Raw genomic sequence first — 24,553 nt, 5'->3', positions numbered from 1 at the left:
TGAATGTGGATAGAGTCTACGGGAGTTCCTGGTACTATTCTTAACAACTGTTCTATGAGCTTGAAATTACACATCCAAGTAAAACAGTTACAAAGAAAAAAAATCCCCAGGTGCATGTGAGGCAGCGATAACAGACTTTATTCTCTTTATTTTGTATATGTTTAACACTTTCTATAATTTAAAAAAAAAATACCTATACCAGGCTTCAGGTGATGGTTTGAGTGATGCTCACCCCAGGCTAGCTGGAGAACCTAGACACAATTTACAGCCTCATGGGAAAATGAATTGTGAGTGAGGAGTACACCTAAATCTGCAGTGCCATCTTCCACATCATATTCCCAACCCCTAAAGCCAAAAAGAAATCGCTTCACCATTTTATATTTACGGTGTTATTTCTCTCTGATGATAAAATTAGTATCAATTCTTTTTGGGGGGAGGAAATCTTATGCAAAGGCAATTGTAAACCAGAAAATAAAATCACATTTTAGATACACATTGCCTCTATCGTAAAAGGAGTTTCTATTAAGACAAGTGAGTGAAAGCCCCAGAATTTAGACAGTGCTGTAATGCCTTTCTTTACATGGTTTTGGGACATAAATTTAAGCCAGAATAACAGACTGATTTTTTTAAGTTCTCATTAAATTAGAACTGTGAAAGGGATAGAAGCTGAAGATTATATGGATTATGTAAGAAGAGGATGCAAATGCAGAGGTGATATTAAAAACATCTGACAACCCACAGGGTACCAGCCAATCAAAAACAGTCAGAACAGATGTAGATTTAAGCCCTGCAGCTGGGCCAGGCATTAACCCTTTAGCTCCTGGATTGTTGGCGATTCCAGGAGTACCAGGGAAGGCAGCAGCTATTCACTATTTCAATATTTTAACAACTAGTAGGGCCACAGTGGCACACACTGCGCACACACCGTGGCACAGCTCTGTCCGTAGGGAATAGTAGTTCTAATAGTTGTGGCTTGTTCCAACTCTCATGGGAGCTCTGCCAAGTTAAGTGCAGATCCCATCCATACTTACAGGGTAGTGGCTTCTCTCGCCGCCCCCCACCCCCCTCCCAGCTCCAGATGACGCTGTAGCAAACCAGAATATGCCGCTCCAAAATATGCTACTCTGGCATAAGGATTATTCTGAGCTGAAAGCAACTGAAAGGAAGCAGATATAAGAAGAGCTCTCTGCCCTCCCCTTATTTGCCTAAAAGCGGGACATAAATTTACAAAGGCAAAAGGGTCTTCCTCCCCTCTTTACCAGGAAAAGCAAAGGATGACCATGGAAGACAAAGTCAGACCCCTAGCAGCCTTGAGACATCAAAGGAACCTACATAACAAGCCTTACTAACTACCCTTTATCAATTTGCCTTCCCTCCAGACTCAGAGTCCTTTTGGTTTGTCCTGTCACTTCTTTAAAAATTTACTGTTCTTTGTTGAAAATGGTACGTACGCCTAAATGCAAAGTCACCTCCTTGAGAATTACTCGTTCCCTGGTTCTCTCTCATGTATACCTGAGGTATATATGTCCATAAACTTCCATTTGTTTTTCTCTTGCTAGTTTCTCTTTTGCTACAGGGGGTCTGTCCCTCGTAAAAATGACAAAGGTTGGAGAGAAAATTATTTTTTCTCCCTCTACAGAGTATAAAGTAACTTGAGTATAGCTAAAAAAATGCTAATGACTCACCCACTTTTCAATTGCTACAGAGCCAAACAATGGATTTGGGGGCGAGAGGTGGAAGGGGGGAGATATGTACGCATTATTCACACTTACTAATAAATATCTCCTTTGGCTAATAGAGACTCCAGGGCAAAACGAATGTTTCTGGGGACACTCAAGTGAGTCATAGGCTGAGAATAGAGATGAGCTTTATTGTAACCATCTGCAAAAGCTTCTTACGAACCTATTAGAGGAGTGGGTTGATAAACTACTCCACGGGACAATTACATTTTGGAAATTCATTTCTAACTTCATGCATGGAAGTTTGAAAGTAAAATATTTTCCATTATCTCCCTCCGCCTGAAGAACAGTAAGCTGGTTAGGGTACTGGGGGAAATGACAGCTGTTCCCTTCAGTTATGAAACTGAGAAGGGTAGAGACCTGATCTTTGTTTTCTTACACAATGGGTGCCCCAGGCTGTACGTAATTAAATACTTGCTTAATAAATGCTTTTTGATGTTAAAGAGGAGGGTGCTGTTAGAGATGGCCTTTCCAACTTAGGTCATAGGCTGCATTTGTAAGCCATTGTCTCTTCAGAGAACCAAGCTAAAACCAACACAGCCCAAATAGCAAGTGTGTGACAATGTTCATAGAATAGGTAGTGATACAGGAAAAAAATAAATTTAAACCTGATTTCTAAACTCTATTCATGTCCTGTTTCATTTTCAAGCTCATTGACATTTGATTTTTTTCTCTACTTAAGAGGCAATCTTTGGCCAGGCGCAGTGGCTCACGCTTGTAATCCCAGCACTTTGGGAGGCCAAGGCAGGTGGATCACCTGAAGTCAGGAGTTCGAGACCAGCCTGGCCAACAAGGTGAAACCCCATCTCTACTAAAAATACAAAAATTAGCCGGGCTTGGTGGCGCATGCCTGTAGTCCCAGTTACTGGGGAGGCTGAGGCAGTAGAATCACTTGAACCTGGAAGGTGGAGGTTGCAGTGAACCGAGATCACATCATTGCATTCCAGCCTGGGGAACAAGAGTGAGACTTCACCTTAAAAAAAAATAAATAAAAAAATAAAAAAAAAGGCAATCTTCAAAAACTTCCACCCCAGAAGACCCAACAGCCACCAGGAGCAACCCAGATCAAGCATTACCTTAAGTAGGCACGTTACATGCTTTGTTTGACTGAAAGGTTTTACACAATGGCTATGCCACAGTCCCGCTCTACACATTTTTTCTGACATCTGCCCTTTAAAATAAGGTTTTCCATCCTCTCTAGCCAAAAGCTATTGTTTTGTTTCACACAGTTAGCACCCTCCTCCTAAGCAAGATCTTTGTTCCTAGATTGTTTGTGCAAACAAAAAGTACCTGCTGTGTGAGGTTAAGTGAGGATGCACTGGCCTTATAAATACTCCCTTTTTAAGCAAAATCTGAGGCAAGAGAACAGAAATCTGGTTGTGACTTCATCAGTGAGATTCTTTGTCACTTGAAAGATGTGGAAAATGACCAACCAAGAAAACGATCAGTCTGGGGAAAGTATGTCACCATGGAGAACCTTGGTAAAGAACCCATTCTAAGTCACTGGTTTTCCCTCTTTTTTTTTTTTCCTAATTCACTTCCAGGAACCCTCTTACAAGGGTGTTTAAAAATTCCCTGTGCCCAGAGTAACCTACCACTGTACTGAGAAGAGCACACTGAAATGTAAAACACAGAAGCCAGACCTTTCCAGGGAATGGAGGCAACACCAAGGAAGGCCATGGAGAAGAGGTGCTGGCTGTCTCAACAGCCACGACCTCCGCTTCCTTCAAGCCAGAGCCTCCATTTTATTTGGGTCTTTTGCCCTAGCCGCATGTGACTCAGTGGCTGCTATGGTCTGAATGTTTGTCTTCCCTCCAAAATTCCTATGTTGAAATCCTTACTTTCAAGGTAGTGGTATTAGGAGGTGGGGCTTTGGGGAGGTGATTAGGTCATGAGGATGGAACCATTAGGAATGGGATTAGTGCCCTCTAAGGCACTAAGAAAAGGCTGGTGAGCTAGACTCAGTGACTCATGCCTGTAAGTCGAACACTTTGGGAGGCTGAAGTGGAAGGATCACTTGAGGCTAGGAGTTTGAGACCAGCCTGGACAACATAAAAAGACCCCCATTCTCTACAAAAATAATAACGTAAAAAATTAACCAGGTATGGTAGCCTAGCTGTAGTCCTAGCTACTTGGGAGGCTGGGGTAGGAGGATCCCTTGATTCCAGGAGTTTGGGGTTAGAGTGAGCTGTGAGTACACCATGGTACTCCAGCCTAGGCCACAGAACAAGACCCTGTCAATCAATCAATCAACCAATCAATCCTTTTTAAAAGGCTGGAGAGAGAAGAGACCCTTCACCCCTTTTGCCATGTGAAGACACAGCAAGAAGGCACCATATATGAATAAGGAAGTGGGTCCTTACCAGACACCAATCTACTGATGCATTGTTTGTGGACTTCCCAGCCTCCAGAACTCAGAAATAAGTTTCTTCTGTTTAAAAGCCACCCAGTTTGTGGTATTCTGTTATAGTATCCTGAACAGATGAAGAAAGTGTCCAACCCTGATCAGGCTGAACCACCCATAGTAATCCATCCCCTTCCCAATAATTGGTTTAACAACGGACACATGACACAATCCTACAAGTGAGACTTTTTTAAAAAATCTTTTTTTGACAGTCTTGCTCCGTCACCCAGGCTGGAGTGCAGTGGCATGATCTCGGCTCACTGTAACCTCTGCCTCCTGGGTTCAAGCAATTCTCGTGCCTTAGCCTCCCAAGTAACTGGGATTACAAGTGTTCATGATCACTCCCAGCTAATTTTTGTATTTTTAGTAGAGATGGAGTTTTGTTATATTGGCCAGGCTGGTCTGGAACTCCTGGCCTCAAGTGATCCACCCATCTCTGTCTCCCAAAGTGGTGGGATTTCAGGCATGAGCCATTGTGCCTGGCCACAAGTGAGATTTAAGAGGACACCAGCTGTGAGGATCAGCTGTGAGGTAACCAGGAAAGATTTTGTCTCTGATAAAATGAAACTTCAGGAAGGGGCCGCCTCTCTCTCCTTCCATAGGACATTGTTATAACTCCATGTGCTGCCTGGAACTCTGGCAGCCACCTTGTAACCATGAGGAAAACTGAATGCGACAAGCAACCATAGCAGAAAACAAACTGGCTATTTGATGGCATTGCTGGGTCATCCTAAAAGTGCCCTATCTCAAGATTTTTTATCAGTGAAATTAGAAATTTTCCTTTTAAGCCATTTGAAGCTGAATTTTGTGATACCTGCAGCCAAAAGCATCCTAATACAATTTGCTACACAAGTTTGCAGAAGGCAGCCCTCCCCTCAGGCCTCCCCACTGTTGCCCGTTCGTCTGCTAAATAGACAAGCTGGATTCCCAAGGGCCATGCACAGTCTCCTTGCTATTTTTCCTCAGCTCTATTCGTGAAAATAAAATTAATTTTCTAGTCCATGAATTAAACATTGCTGCTGCCGGCTGAAAGATTTTAACAACATCCTTTTGTTGACAGAGAAGCAGGATCCTGACATGTTCTAAAATAAGCTACAAGGAGTCAGAAGGGTAGGAGGGGAAGCAAAGGGGAGGAGGCCATCAAAAGGAAAAACTGCAAAATGCCACTCAAGTCCAGCTTCTCTAAATGGTCAGCCTGTGATTGAACTCGTGTGCAGATGAATCACCTGGAGATATTGTTAAAATGCAGATAGTGATTTCTTGGGGTCGGTGAGGTCTGGGATTTGTTTTCTCTAACAAGCTCCCAGGTGATGCTGATGCTGGTGGTCCGAGGACCACACTTTGAGTAGCAAGGCCCTTAAGGCTCAGGCAACTGCAGCTGTAAGACTGTCTGCATGTTTGTTCTAAAGCTCTGGAATGTCTCTAGAGAGAAACCAGCAACGTGCCAAGACCCACAGAGTCCTCCTCCAACCTTCCTAGTAAGCAGCAGGCCCCGCAGTAGCCCCAACACCTGCAAAAATGGGGAGCGAGATGAAGGAAGACAGATCCTTCTTCCCTGGAACGTGGGCTCGTGGGAATCAGCTGCTAAAAGGTAGTTTCAAAGAAAGAATGAGGGGGAATGGGAACAACCCCCTCTCCACACATGTACCTTTTAGAAACAGGGGAAAGAGTACAGGATAAAGGAAGGAAGGGGAAGGAGGACGGGCTCTGGGTTTGGTCTGAGTTTGTGATAGCCTTAGGGTTTTGTTGTTGTTGTTGTTGTTAGTGTATTTGTTTGTTAGTAATTTTTCCCCCAGGACTGAGTCTGAGTCTGTGAAATCAAATGCCCAACTGAGATTTTATTCCAAGCCTCCCCTCAGCTCCATGCAGCCTGAGGCAGGTGCCCAGCCCCACTTCAAGCCCACTTAAGAGTCAGGGACACTCGCACCCAATGAGCTGTTTGTCCCAGCTTCTTTCCTGAATAACTTCACACATCCCACCGACAAGTATTGGTCTAGAAATTGGGCTTGAGACTGTTCCTCCACACTAGAGATCATTGGTATGTGCAATGGGCTGAGAGGAGGAGGTGAGAGCCGGTGGGAAGGCTGCAGGGAGCCCTGGGCAGCCTCTCTTTCCACAAACCAGATGAGATCTGCTGAATCTTCTCACCTCTAAGCAGAGACCTCCAGCGCGTCTCCCTCTCCACGTCATGTTCCTCTCTCTCCACTCTACTCACCAGCAATGCTGAACAACTGAGTTCTTGAGCTGCCCTGCCCTGTCTCTCTTTCCTCAGGACCTTTGCTCAGGCTGTGATGCCAGCTCACCCAGCCTCTCCACAACCATCCCTGTACCTGCCAGGCTCCACTTGGCTCCTACCTTTGGGGAGCCTCCCAATTCCCCCTAAGCTGGCACTGCTTCTCGGTCCCACAGCACCCGAGTATGGATGGTGCCTTGAGGGGTGTCACCTGTGCACCTGTTTCTCCAACTGGCCTGTAAGTGCCATGAAGTCAGGGATGGTGCCAGTGCTTGTCAGGTAATGAGTAAGTAATAAATATTGTTGAATAAGGAAATTGAATAATGGTTCTCAGCGTGCTGTGCATTAGAAACACCTGAATAGCTTAAAATAAAGAAAAAGCCAGGGCATCTCTTTTAGACATTCCAATTCATTAGGCCTAGGTAAAGAAAGGCCCAGGCTTTTGATAATTTTAAAAGTTACCCAAGTGATTCTGATGTGCCACTATTTCTGACAATCATTGGAATGTGAAAAATGATTAGTAGGCTGGGCGTGGTAGCTCATGCCCATAATCCCAGCACTTTGGGAGGCCGAGGCGGGTGGATCATGAGGTCAGGAGACTGAGACCATCCTGGCCAACACAGTGAAACCCTATCTCTACTAAAAATACAAAAATTAGTCTGGTGTGGTGGCATGCACCTGTAGTCCCAGCTACTCAGGAGGCTGAGGCAGGAGAATCGTTTGAACCCGGGAGGCGGAGGTTGCAGTGAGCCGAGATCGCGCCACTGCACTCCAGCCTAGGCGACAGAGCAAGACGCCATCTCAAAAAAAAGAAAGAAAAAAAGATTAGTGGATGAATGAATATGTGCCTGCATGCACAACTGTGAGGATCTCTCTTGTGGCCATTCACACATGTAATGAACAAACAACAGGCATTTGTGAGGGACAACAGCTGGTACCTGTTGTTGTAGCCACCAATCCATTGTCAGGGGAAATACAATTGGGGGGAAAAAAACAAAAAACAACTGCCTTTACCCAGGACCAGGGCTTCCTGATAACCACGGAGCTTTCTTTATCCAGTGGGCTGGCTAGACTGCCTCGCCCTCCAAAGGAAGAGAGCTGAACAGAGGGAATGAGCGAAGAGAAACACTAAGGAAATGTGTGGATGGAAAAGGAAGGCTAACATTTACTCTGTGCCGACTTCCAGGCAAGCTACTTACTGCACTGTTTCATTTGATTCCAGGTACAGCCTAATGCTGGTTGTACTCTTATTACACCCAAGGTTGTAGCACTTCCAAAGAAACATGGGACAAAGGAATGGGTAGACTGCATTCCAGAGAATACAGAATTTCAAAATAAATGTTCAATGAAAAAAAAATGCTACTCAAAGATACTTTTATAGATCCTTAAAACAATAACAGCAAAAAACAAAAAACAAAAAACACACACACAAAAAAAACACGGTTGTGTCACCCTTTTGCAAATCGATCACTGACTTTTTCCAAGCAACTATTATAATTTTATGCCACACACAAAACTAGGTGAGGTGAAAACTAAAATATTACAGCAAGTTCATGATTAAATATTTGGATTTAAAAGCTGTGCCTGGCCAGGCACAGTGGCTCACGCCTGTAATCCCAGCACTTTGGTTGGCCCAGGCCTGTGAGTCACCTGAGGTCGGGAGTTTGAGACCAGCCTGACCAACATGAAGAAACCCTGTCTCTACTAAAAATACAAAATTGGCCAGGCATGGCAGTGCATGCCTGTAATCCCAGCTATTGGGGAGGCTGAGGCAGGAGAATTGCTTGAACCCAGAAGGCAGAGGTTACAGTGAGCTGAGATCACGCCATTGCACTTGCACTCCAGCCTGGGCAACAAGAACGAAACTCCATCTCGAAAAAAAAAAAAAACGCTGTGCCTTACATTTAAGTCACAAGTACTCCAAGTCCAAGACAGACCAGTAAGCCAGTGCAGGTTTCATGACCAGGCCCCTACCTTGGGAGGTAGTAATAGTAGATAGCATTGAGCGTCTACTCTTTAGCAAGCCCTTTAGCATATGCCCTATCCAGGCACAGTGGCTCATGCCTGTAATCGCAGCACTTTGGGAGGCCAAGGCAGGAGGATCGCTGGAGCCCAGGAGTTCAAGACCAGCACTGGCAACATAGTGAGACCCCATCTCTACAAAAAAAAAAAAAAAAAAAAAAGCTGGGTGCAGTGGCACACATTTCTAGCCCTGGCTACTTGGGAGGCTGAGGTGGGAGGATCACTTGAACCTAGTAGATTGAGGCTGCAGTGAGCCATGATGGCACCGCTGCCCTCCAACCTAAGTGACACAGCAAGACCTGTGTCAAAGAAAATACATATGCCCCAATTCTCAAATAACTGTCAACTCAGTATTATTGTATCCATTTTACAGATGAGGAAACTGAGGCTCACAAACTGTAAAGAAACGAGTCTGAAGTTAAACTTAGCAATGTCAGGCTTCGCACCAGTTTCTACTCTGCAGCTCTCTTTCTCATTTCATGGTCACAGTGCCGTCAGCAGTGACCTTGATCCGTTTGTTTGTTTTAAAATTGAGTCAATAATGTTAACCTCAATCCATGTACATACTTGTTGGGACTATTAGCAAAAGCACACTCTATTCTCTGCGGTCTAGCTGCAATCCAGGCTTGGGTAAGGCTCTTAATGCTTGCCCATTTGTTAAAAATGCAAGAGTTGTAACAACAATGGGCTTGGAATTACAGGGTTTGAAAGGAAGAGCCATTCACTTTTCTTAGATTTTTAGTAGTTTAATTGAGCATTAAAGATTTTTTAAAATGATGAGTCAAAGGAAGAGGGAGGGAGAAAAACAAGTCAAAACTCAGACTCTAAGAGACTCAGAGAAATGATGTGGTCCTGTTTCTGTAGCAATTCTAACTGGCTGTGCTCAAAAATCCCAAAGAAAATGCTAAAGACCAGCTGAGTTGTCAGCTGAACAAAAAGATCCCAGCTACAAAACAATGATCTTTTGGAGGAAAACAGGAGGAAGATGGAATGAAAGAGAAGGGCATGAAGGAGGGAGGAAGTATAGAAGGGATTTGTGTTCATCTCTCTTTGGAACGTTGAGAAAGAGCCCTTATTTCCAAGGCCAAATCTATCTTTTCTATGCAAGAGAGGCAGTGAGGCCAAGTTCTGTGCCAGCATTGTGGAATTTATTGTGCTGCCGGAAGAGTTTTTTTTTTTTCTTCTGCTAAAGAAAAAGGGCCAGTATTAGGACCAATAATAATGACAGTGAATAATTAACACCAACCAAGAGCCAGGCACTGTGCTCAATGATTTACACACATCATCTAATTCGATTCTCACAACTTTAGGAGCAAACAGTATTAACATATCCATTTTAAAGGTGAGAAAACTGCTTCAGAGATGTAAATTTGTCCAAGGCCATTCACCTGGTAAGTAAGTAGAAGAGCAGGGATTCACATTCAGATCTGCCTGTCTACTGAGCCTTGCTTACTCTAGAAAACCTTGGGGCAAGACAGAAGTCCATGACCATGCATTCTTGGGGCTCCTCAACAACCTGAGGTACTTGATGGAAAAGAAACACAACCCAGTGAAGACATCAGGACCAGATACAGGTTACCTGATGCCCAGTGGAAGACAGCTCATCTTTGGGCACATTTCAGAATGTGACTGGTGGACCAGCACCTTCCAAGCCCCAGCTTCTACTGACCACCCCATCACCCCACACTGCCTTGTTAATCTCCACCACTTCGCAGCTTCCTTGGCATATACTGAATCCCACATAGGATGGTGCAGATGCTCCAAGAACCCAGCAGGGCACCATAGAACCCTATATCTGCCTTAACAGTGGTCACATTTGCCCCAAGACAGGATAGAAGGATGGCTGATCTATCAAAGGAAACAGGGAAAATTACTGCTTTGCATGCCTGGTGCTGTCACTGAAGTTATCTCATGAGGAAAATAGTCATGATGTCACTATGGGACACATTTAGGGGACTCGGATGACATTTAGGGAAAAAACAGAAAAGGCCCTGATGTTTCTGGGAGGCAACAGCCAGATGTCTGGAGGCCATCAGGGGAGGCTGCGCTGGGAAGCAGCCCCAGGACTCACACCTCCACACGGTAACTGCAAGGCATCACTCCCTGTTCTACCCATCTTGGGATTCAGGGCATTGACTAACTGTCCCTGTGGCAAGGAACTCTCAAGCAGGCATTTTTGTGAGCTCAAGCCTTCAGATGCAGGTTTTTTGTCTAGTTGGAGTTTGCTTTCTGTCCTTGAAAGTCATGAACTCAAAAAAAAAAAAAAAAAAAAAAAGAAAGTCATGAACTCATTGCTGAGGACCTAGGGGCACCAAGAGCATTCTGTTCTGACCGCCTGCCCACTCATAAAACGAAAAGGATAAAAAAGGAAAACAACATGCTCTGGCCCCAGGGAGAACTAACAATTGATGAACTAACAATTTGATGGCTCTTTCACGGATGACATTTTACTACCACGCAAATTACTCTCCGCACACTGCACATCCAACACATCCCCTGCTGGGTGCACTGCATAGAGGCCTCTCGTTTCCAGCGCAACCTCATCTGGTGTGGAGGGTGGCAAGCAATGGACAGGCTAAGCCTATTTCCTCTACAAGTCAGGTCCTTGAAGTGCATGAGCAAACCACTAGGGCATGAACTTGGCCCTAATGCTACACATAACTGGTAGGGAGGTGATGAAAAAGGGCCTTCGGTGGGGGGGACATTTGTGGATCAAGGCACCAGGGCTTTCACTGAAAATAACCCTGAGTCAGTCGTCTGCCTAGTCCCTCCGCTTACCCTATGTAGCCTAGCCATGAGCACAGCTGATCTTAGCTGGTCTCTGATTGTTCCTCATTTCTTCTCTCAAAAGCTATTCATGAGACTGGGTACAGTGGCTCACACCTGTAATCCCAGTACTTTGGGAGGACTGTCTGAGCCCAGGAATTCAAGACCAGCCTGGGCAACATAGTGAGACCCCATTGCTACAAAAAAAAAAAAAATGAAAAAGAAAATAGCCAGGTGTGGTGGTGCACATCTATAGTCCCAGCTACTTGGAAGGCTGCAGTGGGAGTATCGCTTGAGCCCAGGAGACTGAGACTGCAGTGAGCTATGATCGTGCCACTGCACTCTAGCAAGACTTTGTCGCACCAAAAAAAAAAAAAAGGCAGCAGAAGCAGTAGCTATTCATCAGATAAGACCCATTGTTTGGAATGTTTCTAGTCACAATTTTGGACCTTAAAACTCTAATATCTACCATTGTCTGCTATTTTTCTTTTTTTTTAGGGAGGCAATGAAGGTGGGGAGAGAATTAAGACTTAGGGGTTCACGCCCGTAATCCCAGCAGTTTGGGAGGCCAAGGAGGGCTGATCACGAGGTCAGGAGATCAAGACCATCCTGGCTAACACGGTGAAACCCCGTCTGTACTAAAAATACAAAAAATTAGCCGGGCGTGGTGGCGGGCGCCTGTAGTCCCAGCTACTTGGGAGGCTGAGGCAGGAGAATGGCGTGAACCCAGGAGAGGGAGCTTGCAGTGAGCCGAGATTGTGCCACTACACTCCAGCCTGGACAACACAGCGAGACTCCGTCTCAAAAAAAAAAAAAGACTTAGGAAATAGCAGATTAAGCAAAGGCAGAATTTATCCAGGGAGGCAGGGAGGTATGGGATGGGGTTTGGGACATGCATCACAAAGGGGAAACCGGATTCCTTCAGTTTGTTAACTTCTCTAAGGAAGCTAGAGGAGACCCCGGCCTGGGAGGTGTCCTCTAAGCAACAGTCTTTCAAAACAAAGGTACTATCTTCACCACAGAGTGCGGTCTGGAAAAGGCAGAGGTGATCTGGCAAACTTGGAGAGAAGGGCCTTGTCCTTGTGGCTCCTGGTCCAATGCCAGGGTCTTGGGGCTCAGAGGCTGTAAGGAGTGGAGTCTGTGAGCCCTAAGCATGTAAGATAATATTTTAAGTGCTCACTGTTCCCTGAGCACTCTCTGAACACCACAGCTATTAAAGATAAGCCTCAATCCCCTAGAGGCCACCGGGCTCTGAGGGCCAAGCCCAGCCCTGCCTCTAGAAGGGGGGGGGGGGGGGGGGCTTGTTGGAGAACTCTGGGCAATAAGGGCTTTGGTTGGCAGGGTGGGAGTGTTCATGAAGCAACAGCAGAACATCATAGTCTAGTCAGTTGGAGAATTAAACCAACACGTAAAGGTGATGGTAAAAAGGACACAGAAATGAGGAGGTGCACTGAGAGAAGGAAAGATGAAGCAGGAGATTTCCCAGAGCTTTGGGGAGACTTTAAAGGCTTTAGGGATCCCGAAAGATCCTATCTCTCTAACCACCCCTCCACTCTACTGTGCCCTCCCTGAGCCACACAGAAGAGGTACCCACTTTTGGATGGGTTTGCTTCCAAGAGCAGGTTTTCAAAGGAAGGCTTGGAACCATAGTGGCCCCATTATCTACCTAGGCATTTGCAGCTGGCACCATGCCAAAAAAAGCCTTGTAGAAAGGTCTTATTTTCTTCCTTCCTCTTCCCCTATGAAAATAAAAGTAGGTTGGGTTTCTTAGAGATCAGGGAAACGGGAGCTGGAAGGGCATCTTGGATTACCTCGTCAAATTCTCACTCAGCATATCAATGCCTGTGCCTTTTGTCCTGGCTACTGCCGCTTCAGTAAAGGAGGCCAAAACCAGTTATTGCGGCCAGGGCAGCTGCGAAGTGGTTCAAAGATCAACGACTGGGGTCGTGCAGGGTGGGCACGGAGCCCCTGGAGCCTAGGGGAAGGGGAATAGTGGTCTGTGCCTGGGCTCCCTTCCCTATTGGCAGGAGTGGGGGTGCACGGAAGGAGGGTACCAGGAGAGCCACAGGTGCGGAACAGACCCGCACTGGCCAAATGGTAACAGGGTTTGGGGAAGGCTCTGCACAGCCACAGTTGGAGCTTCGTGCTAGGGTCAGACCGCTCTCGCCATGGGCTCGGTTTGCTCACCGAGAAACTTCCGAGGCCGGAGAACTGCAAATGGGCATAGAAGATTGTGGAGGGAGCAGGGACAGGGGCCTTGGAGAGGCAAGAGGGGAACCGGTATCTTCCATCTGGTGCGCGTAAACCAAGATTCCATCCTGTGCCGGTCTCTCCTCCCTGGTCCAACTCCCTTTCTTTTCCTCATCTCTGCCCCCAAGGTCCGTGGCCCGCGGAGATGATGGGGGAGGGAGACGGGGATAGGAGAGACCCATGGACCGCACGGGTTAAACAACCACGCGCCCGTCCTCCCTCACTGGGAACCGATTCAGCCCGTGCCGAGCCTCTCCTTTCGCGCGCCTCTGCGCACAGCGGTGACGCCGCAGAACTCCTGGTCCCCTCGGCTCTCCATCGGGAAGCCGGCAAATGCGCTTCCTTACGCAGACCGCGGCGGGGTAGGGGGGCGTGGAAGTTTAAAATACCGGGACAAAAACACCTGCCCGTCCCAAGGCACGGAGAACTGGATGCTAAGGGCCCCCACCCCCGGCGGCGCGCAGCGGGAGGCGAGGAGAGACCGGGGGTCGCTGCGCACCGCCCGCAGCCGAGGGGCCAGCGGCGACCTCGCGCGTCCCAGCGCGGCCTGGCCACTGAGCCCGGGGCGCAGGGGGCGCCGGCGGGACTTACCCCAGAGCAGAGTGAGCGGCTTGGCTTTGGGGATGAGCACCAGGGAGTACACGGCCCCCAAGTGGAGCAGGCTCATCAGGACGACGTTCCTCCAGACGATGTTCTGCCGCTGCCCGCGCGCGCCTGGCCTCTCCGGGCCGCCGCCGCCCTCCGAGCTTTCGAGCCCAGCACGGATTTCTTCCTTGGCGTCGCAGAAGGGGATCTTCCCCGCGTCGGTGGCCGGGCCTGGCATGGCTGGGCGAGGTGGGCGCCCGCAGCAGCAGCAGGCAGGCAGGCGCTCGGCCGGAGCGGAGATCGAGGGTGGGGGCGGGGGCTTCTGCCTTTTAGGGGGCAATTCTTCGCACGTCCTGTCCCCTCCTTCCCGCCCTTCTCCCGGACTCCTGCGCTCTTCCCCAGGGTCTTAGCGTGGCCTAGGAATGCAGATCTTGGCGGCCGGCATCTGTTGCTGGCATATGCCCCACACGGCTGCCCGGGCTGAACTCAGCGGCGAGAAAGAGGAGGCGCGCGCGGGGCGGGAGGGGCGCGCGGCCGGGGAGGGGGGGCTGTGGAAACGGAGCTGGACCGGTGACGCGGGAGGGAGCGCTCCGAGGGAGCGTGGAAGAAAACCCTGCATAGCTACAGCCAATCAGGAGCGGCCGTGCGGCTCTTAAAGAGGAAGGCGCCCCCCGGCCTCCGCGGCCGGGCTCTTCTGGGCCGAACTGGGGAGCCCACTGGGCTGGGGTTGGCCGCCTCCGCCCGGGGGCGGGTGGAAGGTGGCTCCCGGGACAGGGAGCCTGCAGGGCAGCTCACAGCGCTTCTGCTGTTGTGTGTGTGTGACCCCCAAAATGCCTTTTATGGTATTTTTCCAGTCCCTCCCCTTGACAAAAAAACAAAACAAAACAAAAAAAACTTCCTGACACTATCATCCCTTTGAGAAGCCTTCTATTTCTTCTCAAGCCTCAGGCCACCTGGGTTGGAGAATTTTAAATACTTGCTTGGAGTCGCAACACTAGTTAAGGCCAGGCCGACGATGAGAATCAGAAGTGCCTGAGTCTGCCAGTTAGTAGGGCTCCTCAGGCCAAGGGAGGGCTGGAGGGAAGCTGCTGGTTCTGAATTAGGCAGCTGTGGATGACCCAGGCACACAGTAAGTGCTCAGTTTGGTGCTTGTTAGGTGATGCACAGATGATTTAGGCCAGTTCGCTGCCATCGGTGCCCTGCCAACCCGCTCGGCCCATCCGCCGCGCCACTCTGTTTGTGGTCAATTCTAGCTAATCAGCGCACTTCTACACCGTCTCCTTAGCTCCCAGTGAGGAACACTACCTTGAAATCAACACAATTGAGAATCAGGCTTTACAAAAAATCACCCAGAACGTTCCAAGGAAAATTAACCTGTGAAAGATTTGTGTCTGCCCACTTCTCTCCTAAAGCTGATGGTTTACGAACTCTCCAGAGAGGACCCTAGTTGCACAGAAAATGGAGGGAGGGTTGAGCTGGAAGTGTCTGAAGCAGGTGTGATCGCACTGGCCGGCAGGCGGCAGAAGGAAGGGCTCAGGACCGCAGCTCTGAGTTCCAGTTTTAACTGGCTGGAACCCAGCCCAACTCTCTGGACACAGATTTCCTTACCTGAGAAGCAGAACTAGTTTCTACTCTTACTTCCAGCTTGCATATTCTATGAATGTGAGTTAGAAGGGGCGCCATTATGTTGACCAAAACCTGCGGATTTTTAGATTAACCGTTGTTAGGAATCATTTCCAGGATTTCAAGAGAGGGGAAAAAAATTTAAATACTGCCTGCATGAAAGGGCCATGTATAAGCATCTTATTGTTAGCAGATCTGCGCCAGTCCCAGCAGCCAGACAAAACAATGCCCGATTTAAGCTGAAGCAAGGTATGTGGCACTTGTGGAATCCAGGCCACTGAGTCGGTGTTCAGACGGAGCTGAAATTATAGAATTTGCCTGGAGACCAGATAAATGTCTGCGCTATATAATGACCAGTGAGACAATGGAACATGAAGCTGGAGAGTGCGAATTTCATCAGCCTGCTCAACCTAGGCTATGTAATGAATCACTTTTTCTTCTCATGCTCCCTCTGCTCCCCATACCCAGCAGACCTTCCTACTCCCTGTGCCTCTCTAGTTCAGACTGTCCTTTCTCTCTGTAGTAGGCTAGTTGCTTGGCCAAAAGCCTCTCTCCGGGTTATTGGAAAGTCTCAATGCTGTAAAGACCCTCATTCTAACCATTCAATCATTTATTTGGCATTTATTGGGCATCTGCTATGTGCCAGGACTAGTGGGCACAGGGGATCCAAGGATGAATGAGGTATGGTCCCACCCCTAAAGGAGCTCCCATCTAGGAGCAAAGATGGATCAAACAAATGTAACCTCTTGACTATGACCTTGGAAGGACAGAAAGTTACAGTCCATTATCAGAAAAAAAATTTTAATTAGGCATCGAACTTACTTACAAGGAATCCAGGGAAAGCAGCAAAATAGTTCCTTATTGCACCCCCCCAGCCCCAACCCCAAACCTTGTTTATTAGGTCAGCTACTCTAACTTGAATCCGTCTTGAATGAACATCTTCCTCTCTTCCCTCCAGTGGGTCAGACCAGGTATGGCCAATCGTTTCAGCTGGCTGTCCTCATAATGGAGAAGATGTTTCTGTGTGTTGAAGGAGGAAAGAAGTGTTATTTAGGTTTTTCAGAGCCTGCCTATAAAAGGATTGTTGAAGAAAAATGGTCCCTCCAGGTCCAGCCTCAGAGTGAAACATCTGCAAGATACAAGATATACTCTTGCTGATAATGAACGGTCCCCTTTAGCCTATTATGCAACCGGGGTCACTGCCTCTTTTCTCTGTCTTGCCAAAGACCCTAGTATATTTTCTTAGCTTCTGGTCAGGACCCCAGGAGTGAATGAGTATTCACCTGTCCCAGGATGGGGGCAAATGGGACAGTAACCCTTATCCTGTCAAACACATAATTACCAAAAGTGTGATAAGAGCTATAATGGTGGTATATGCAAGATAATGTGGAGGTGCAAAGGAGGGAGTTGTTAATTCACACAGGAGCAGGGAGGAGGGGGAGTGATACCTGAGGAAGGATTTTTTAAAAATATTTAATTGTAACATTAATTAAATATTTAATACATGTAACATAAAATATATGTAACAAAATTTAACATTGTAACCATTTTTAAATGTACAGTTCAGTAGTGTTAACTACATGCACATTATTGTGCAACCCATCTTCAGAACTTTATCACCTTGCAAAACTGAAACTTTATGCTCATTAAACTCCCCTTTCAATCTCCATCCAGACCCTGGCAACCACTGTGCTACTTTGTTTCAATTAGTTTGACTACTCTAGATACATCACATAAGTGAAATAATAGAGCATTTGTCTTTTTTTTTTTTTTTTTTTTTTTTTTTTTTTTTCTTCCTTCCCCCGGGCTGTAGCGCAGGGGTGCGATCTCGGCTCACTGCAAGCTCCGCCTCCCGGGTTCACGCCATTCTCCTGCCTCAGCCTCCCGAGTAGCTGGGGCTACAGGCGCCTGCCACCTCGCCCGGCTAATTTTTTGTATTTTTACTAAATACGGGTTTTCACCGTGTTAGCCAGGATGGTCTCAATCTCCTGACCTCGTGATCCACCCGCCTCGGCCTCCCAAAGTGCTGGGATTACAGGCGTGAGCCACCGCGCCCGGCCGAGGATTTGTCTTTCTGTGACTGACTTATTTCATTTAGCAAAATGTTTTCAAAGCTCATCCAGGTTGTATGTATTAGAATTCCCTTCCTTTTAAGACTGAATAATATTCTGTTGTATGGATATGAATTTTATTGATTTATCCATTCATCCATCAGTGGACATTTGGGTTGTGCCACCTTTTGGCTCCTGGAAATAAATGTTGCTATGAACATGGATGTACAAAGATCTCTTCAGGACCCTGGTTTCAATTCTTTTGGGTATATATGTATATCCAGAAGTGGTATTGCTGGATCTTATGGTAATTCTATGTTTAATTTTTTGAGGAACTGTCATACTGTTTTCCATAGTGGCTGCACCGTTTCATATTTCCACCAACAGTGCCCAAGGGTTCCAATTTCTCCAAATCCCCACTGATACTTTTTCTGTTTTTTAGGTAATAGCCATCCTAGTGGGTAAGGAGTGATATCTCATTGTAGTTTTGATGGCTTTTCCTTAATAATTAGTGATATTGAGCATCTTTTCATGTGCTTGTTGGTCATTTGTATACCCTCTTTGAAGAAAGGTCTATTCAAGTCCTCTATTTTTAAATAAGGTTTTTGTTGTTGTGGTTGTTGAGTTGTAGGAGTTCTTTACATATTCTGAATGTCAACCTATCAGATATATGATTTGCAAATATTTTCTTCCATTCTGTAGGTTTCCTTTTTCACTCTGTTGATTGTGTTCTTTGATGCACTGACATTTTAAATTTTGATGTAGTCCAGTTTATCTATTTTTACTTTTATTGTTTGTGCTTGTGCTTTTGATGTCATATCCAAGAAATCATTGCCAAATCCAATGTCATGAAGCTTTTCCTCTATAGTTTCTTTTAAGAGCTTTATAGTTTTAGCTATACAACTTACATTTAGGTATTTGATATACTTTGAGTTAATTTTTGTGTATTGTATAAGGTAAATGCCCAGCTTCATTCTTTTACATGTAGTTATCCAGTCTTCCTAGCACCATTTGTTGAAGAGACTGTCCTTTTCCCATTGAATGGTCTTGGCACCCCTGTTGAAGATCAGTTGACTGCATATATGAGAGTTTTTCTTTTCTTTTTTTTTTTTGGCTATATCACTCCATTGGTCTATATGTCTGTCTTTATGCCAGTACCACATTGTTTGAATTATTGTACCTTTGTAAAAACTTTTGATATCAGGAAATTTGAAGATCAGTTGACCGTATATATGAGAGTTTTTTTTTTTTCTTTTTTTGGGCTATTTCACTCTGTTGGTCTATATGTCTGTCTTTATGCCAGTACCACATTGGTTTAAATTATTGTAGCTTTGTAAAAACTTTTGAAATCAGGAAGTTTGAGACTTCCAACTTTGTTCTCTTTTTTTTTGTTCAAGATTGTTTTGGCTATTCAGGGCTTACTGAGATTCCATACCAGTTTTAGGATCTTTTTAGTTCAGCCAGAAATGATATTGAGATTTTGATAGGGATTGCAGGGAATCTGTATATAACTTTAATTAGTATCTTCATGTTAATGATATTAAGTCTTCCAATCCATGAACATAGCATATCTTTTCACTTATTTATTTCTTCCTTAATTTCTCAGCAGCATTTTGTAGTTTTCAGTGTACAAGTCTTTTGCCTTATTGGTTAAATGTACTGGGTAAGGATTTTGAAAGATTGTTGTCTAATAAAAATATATCATGAGCCACAAATTCAAGCCACATGTGTAATTTTAATGTAGCCACATTAAAAAGGTAGAAAGAAACAAAAAAAACTTTAATGATATATTTTATTTAACCCAATATATCCAAAATACTATCTTTTCAATGTAAAATCAGTATAAAATTATTGACACATTTTATACTTTTTTCATACTATGTCTCAAAAGTCCATGTTTCCACTTACAACACAACACACCTTAATTCAGATTAACGACAAGTGCTTGTAGCCACGTATGGCTAATGGCTGTCATATAAGACAGCACTGTTGAAGTATGAATAGTTCAAAGAAAGGGTAGGGGATGTTCCAGGCAGAGAAAAGAGCGTGAGTAAAGTTTTTGCACTTGGCATTCAGGGAGGTATATGGAATATCTGAAATGAAAGCAGGGAAACGTGGGAGATGAAACTGAAATGCCATGCAGTGGGCAGCAGATGAGGGTAGGTGGGTGTCTTGAGTGCCGTGCAGACAGAGCTATGAGGTAGGTGAGGGGAGCCACAGAAAGCCTTTATGTAGCACAGTACTGGGATCAAGTGCGCTGCAGAAAGACCACTCTAGAAGAGAGTGGGGAATGATTGCATTGGGGGTGCACAGAGCTAAGATTGAAGATGTGAAACTCAGTTAGGACACTATTTTAAGAATCTGTTGAGTAATGATGAGGGCCTGCATTAAGGCAAGGGCACAGATTCTGAAGAACAATAAATAGAGAGGATGGAATCAAGCCAGAGAAACTCAAATGGAAGAGTCAAAGGGATTTGATGCTGGATTAAACATAAAGAAGGAGGAAGGAAAATCTAGATTCTTTTGGGGTCTCTGGACTGGGTATTCAGCTGAAGAACAATGTCACTCACTGAAATACTAAGTTTGCGTTTATTTCCTCTCTTGTAAAGTGAAAATAATACCTACCTTATAGTATTCCTGTGACAACTAAAGTCAATATCCATGAAGTGATTAGAACAGTGCCTGGCACATAGTAAGGAATTAGTAAATATTATCACCATAATCATTATAATCTTTTTTGAGATAGGAACTGAAGAAGTAAATTAAAGAAGAAAAGGAATTCTTGTTTTAGACACTCAAGTGAAACTTTGGGTGGATGTTTGAATATATAGGTGCCTGGAGCTTGGCAAAAAGTCTAGGCTGAAAATAACAATTTAGTCATGGTTCAATATAGTAAAATCCATGTCAGTAGAAACAGTTGGCCAGGAAAGGTAAGAAGAGAAAAGGGCTTAGGATAGAATCCTAGTGAACCACTATTTATGAACACGGCAAAGAAAAAGAAGCCAGTGGTATGAACTGAGAAGGAAAAATGAGAGAAGTGAAAGAATCAGCGGAGTGTGGGAGAGCACGATTCACAATGTCGAAAATGTTATGGAAAGGCCAGGAAAGAAGGGGAATGAAGAGCTCACTGTATACAAAGGTCATGGCTGACATTTGTTGAGGCCTTTTCAACGAGTGATGGGAACAGACCTTGTACAGAGGTGACTTTAAGATAAAGAGGGAGGAGATAAGCATAGAATGCATATGTAAGTTAATTTTTCTAGGTGCGTGGCAGTAAAGAGGAGAGGGATAGAGAAACACAGTTGAGTGTGTGCTTTCTAGGGCTGGATGGGATCAGGTGAACAGATGGTTGGGCTAACTTAGAGCAGAGGGACAGCTTTTCCTTGGAGACTGGAAGGAAATGAGGATGAGGGGAGCTTACAGCGTGGGCCAATAAAGTGAGGGAGGACGCCATGATGGCCTGTTTGCTCTGAAGGGAAGATCAGGTGTCTGCTGGGCAAGCAGAGTGGAAATTTGATAAAGAGTTGGGAAAAAGTGATGAAGGCCTCCAAGAGCTGTTGAGGAAAATGAGAGAGGAAGCTGATCAAGAACACTTAAAAGGTTGCCTGGCCAAATTAAAGGCCCAACTAAGAATGGTTGCCACAAGCTTAAACTGGCTAACTCTGCACTGTTGTGGTTACACAGCCTCCTTCAGCGGTCTGATGGAATATCCGTATTGAAGTTGCAGGGTGGGTTTGACAGGAGGACAAAGGATCCAGGTACTCGTGGAAATATGAATAGAAGGAAGCTAAGATGTTATAAACAGTGGAGAAATCAAGGGAACCAAGGTTTTGAAGAAATTGAAGAGAAAATGTGTTAGGGAATGAGAATAAAGGAAGTAATGGCCATTGTGCCCCAAGAGTGGGATCCGAGACTTGAGACCTATGGTTGTGAAAGAGTTTCCAATGATAAGCTCCAAGGTGAGGCCACAGGATTATAGTGGAGGGTTGGCAGTTCCTGGAAATGAGGAAGATGAAGTATTATGGACAGGACCTCCAAAGGGGGTTGAAATCACAGGGCTGCATCCAGATTTAGCTGGAGAAGATTGTGAGCTGGGTGCCCAAGGGGACTTCCTAAAGAAAGACAAGTAACAGCTTTCAAATGTCAATGAACAGTTAGAAGATTCTAAATACAAACTCGCAGCTCTGAGATGTATGAGGACAAGACCATCACAGCCAGAATTCCTGGATTCTGGCCAGTAGTGCATACCTTGGAGTAGAAGTTGCTTCTGGTAGATAGGATAGAAATAAGACAAAAAGTTTTATATGTTAAAGCTACCTATAAAAACTGTGTGTGTGAGAGAGAAACATGATGAGGCATGTGGTCTGGTATGATCAGGAGGGCTTCATGGAGGAGGTGGCAGCAAACAAGGCCCTGGAAGATAGGTGATTTTGCAGAGACCCCCACTTGGATAATAGCCTAAGAAAAGCCTTAGATATGGGGGTGAGCCTAGCAAAACACCTAGCACTTAGATAAGGTTGTATTTTGGCCAGGCACAGTGTCTCACACCTGTAATCCCAGCACTTTGGGAGGCCAAGGCGGGTGGATCACAAGTTCAGGGGTTCAAGATCAGCCTGGCCAAGATGGTGAAACCCTGTCTCTACTAAAAATACTAAAAAGTTAGCCAGGCATGGTGGCAAGCACCTGTAATTCCAGCTACTCGGGAGGCGAAGGCAGAGAATTGCTTGAACCCGGGAGGCGGAAGTTGCACTGAGCCGAGATCACGCCAGTACCCTCCAGCCTGGGCAACAGAGCAAAACTCCAACTCAATAATAATAATAAAATAATAATAATAATAATAATAATAATAATAATAAATATATATATATAGTATTTGCACAGCAAGGTGACTACAGTCAACAATAATTTATTGTACATTTAAAAATAACTACAGGAGTATAACTGGATTGTTTGTAACACGAAGAATGATAAATGCTTGAGGTAATGGATACACCATTTACCCTGATGTGGTTATTATGCATTGCATGCCTGTATCAGAATATCTCATGTACCCCATAAACATGTATACCCACTACGTACCCACAAAAATTAAAAATTAACAATAAAAAAGCTCTTTTCCTTTCTCCGCCATCGTGGTGTGTTCTTGCCTCCACTTCTCGCCATGTCTTCTCACAAGACTTTCAGGATTAAGCGATTCCTGGCCAAGAAACAAAAGCAAAATCGTCCCATTCCCCAGTGGATTCGGATGAAAACTAGAAATAAAATAAGGTACAACTCCAAAAGGAGACATTGGAGAAGAACCAAGCTGGGTCTATAAGGAATTGCACATGAGATGGCACATATATTTGTGCTGTCTGAAGGTCACGATCACATTACCATATCAAACTGAAAATGTCACCACTCTCTGGAGAGTTCGACGTATTTTCCTCTCTGAATCTATTATGAATGCGTTGGTTGGCTGAGTTCAGTAATAAATACGTGAGGCCTTTCATTTCAAAAAAAAAAAAAAAAACAATAAAAAATAAATAAAAAAAGACTGGGTTGAAGTCCGGCCCTCCCACTCTGAATCAGCACATCTGAGTACTGTGTGATTTGGGGACAATGAGTCTCTTTCAGATCTTCAATTTCATCCTATATATTTTGGGAATTAAGACAGATCTAATCTGGTAATCCTTTCCATGCAAAGTACCAAATAATCTCAACATCAGTATTTTTATGTGCAAAATGGAGATAAGACCACACATCTCACAGGAACAGAACTTTGTAGAGTTTGGCACCTAATAAGTGTGAACCACTTATTTTATTATTATTATTATTTTATTTTTTTGAGACGGAGTCTCACTCTGTTGCCCAGGCTGGAGTGCAGTGGCGCGATCTCGGCTCACTGCAAGCTCCGCCTCCCAGGTTCACACCATCCTCCTGCCTCAGCCTCGCGAGTAGCTGGGACTACAGGCGCCCACCACCGCGCCCGGCTAATTTTTGTATTTTTAGTAGAGACGGAATCACCGTGTTCGCCAGGATGGTCTCGATCTCCTGACCTCGTGATCCGCGTGTCTCGGCCTCCCAAAGTGCTGGGATTACAGGCATGAGCCACCGCGCCCAGCCATTTTATTATTATTTTTAATCATTCTAGAGAGATGGACTGAATGCAGTTATAAAAACCTGCCTGACCAGAAAGCCAGGATGCTCCTGGGGGTCCCAGACTGTGAAGAGAGGCATAACTGAGTAGGCTACAGGGATTCAGACCTTGAAGGAATGAATTCTAGCAGGGCCAGGATTGGCATGCTTTGAAGGGAACTGTGAAAAAAAAATCATCTGCTTTGGTTTTACAGAGGTAATCATTAAAGGCAACTCCTTTGGCACAAAAAAGGAATCAGCTCTGAGGCTCTTGTGAATTTAAAGGGGAAGGAGGTCGCCTCTCGGTTAAGGGGCGTGAAGAACAGCTTCAAGTTTAAACAATCTTTGTGCTCACAGTGTGAGATCATCACTCACAGGCTTTATATTAGAATGATTCCAGTGAAGCATAAAGTTGGGAAGTTAGCCTTCAAGATTACAGGAAGATTGGTTTTGAGATACAGCAACACCATAGCTTAGAAGAAAATCAGTCTTCTCTGCTTCCTCCAGTCCCAGGAGGGTTGGTGTCCCTCTTTCTGTACTAAATAGATTGGAAAAATTCCCCATTGAGAGTTTATATAGCAGTGGATGATGGGAGACCTAGTCCTCTAAAATGAATGCTTCTGTTGCTCTAGATGAGAAAAAGAGCGAAGGGTTTTCCTTTAACAAAGACACTAGCCTTATTGCTTAAGACCCTGCCCACATTTCCCAATGACTTTTTTTTTTTGAGACAGAGTCTCACTCTGTTGCCAGGCTGGAGTGCAGT

The 24,553-nt window shown here is 45.3% G+C and overlaps 1 protein-coding gene and 1 pseudogene across 3 annotated transcripts in view; one reads left to right on the top strand and one right to left on the bottom strand.

Moving 5' to 3' along the window:
* The window catches only part of SCD5 (stearoyl-CoA desaturase 5), a 175,290-nt gene extending 160,794 nt beyond the window's left edge, over positions 1-14,496 (bottom strand). The window contains exon 1 of one of the 2 annotated variants that reach the window (XM_023222575.2): positions 14,006-14,496. In XM_023222575.2, coding sequence (XP_023078343.1) covers positions 14,006-14,237 — 232 coding nt within the window. In that variant the 5' untranslated portion in view covers positions 14,238-14,496. The remainder of the gene's footprint in view (positions 1-14,005) is intronic. The other variant, XM_023222576.1, reaches the window with a different exon arrangement.
* Positions 14,497-22,779: 8,283 nt separating this feature from the next.
* LOC111549409 lies at positions 22,780-23,185 on the top strand (annotated as a pseudogene). Its single transcript, XR_002733722.3, has one exon. The product of XR_002733722.3 is annotated as a 60S ribosomal protein L39 pseudogene (transcript).
* The last annotated feature ends 1,368 nt before the right edge of the window (positions 23,186-24,553 follow it).

The sequence above is a fragment of the Piliocolobus tephrosceles genome, chromosome 3 (assembly GCF_002776525.5).
Source record: "Piliocolobus tephrosceles isolate RC106 chromosome 3, ASM277652v3, whole genome shotgun sequence".
NCBI classification, from domain to species: Eukaryota; Metazoa; Chordata; class Mammalia; order Primates; family Cercopithecidae; genus Piliocolobus; species Piliocolobus tephrosceles.
This window is presented reverse-complemented; position numbering and strand designations above follow the sequence as displayed.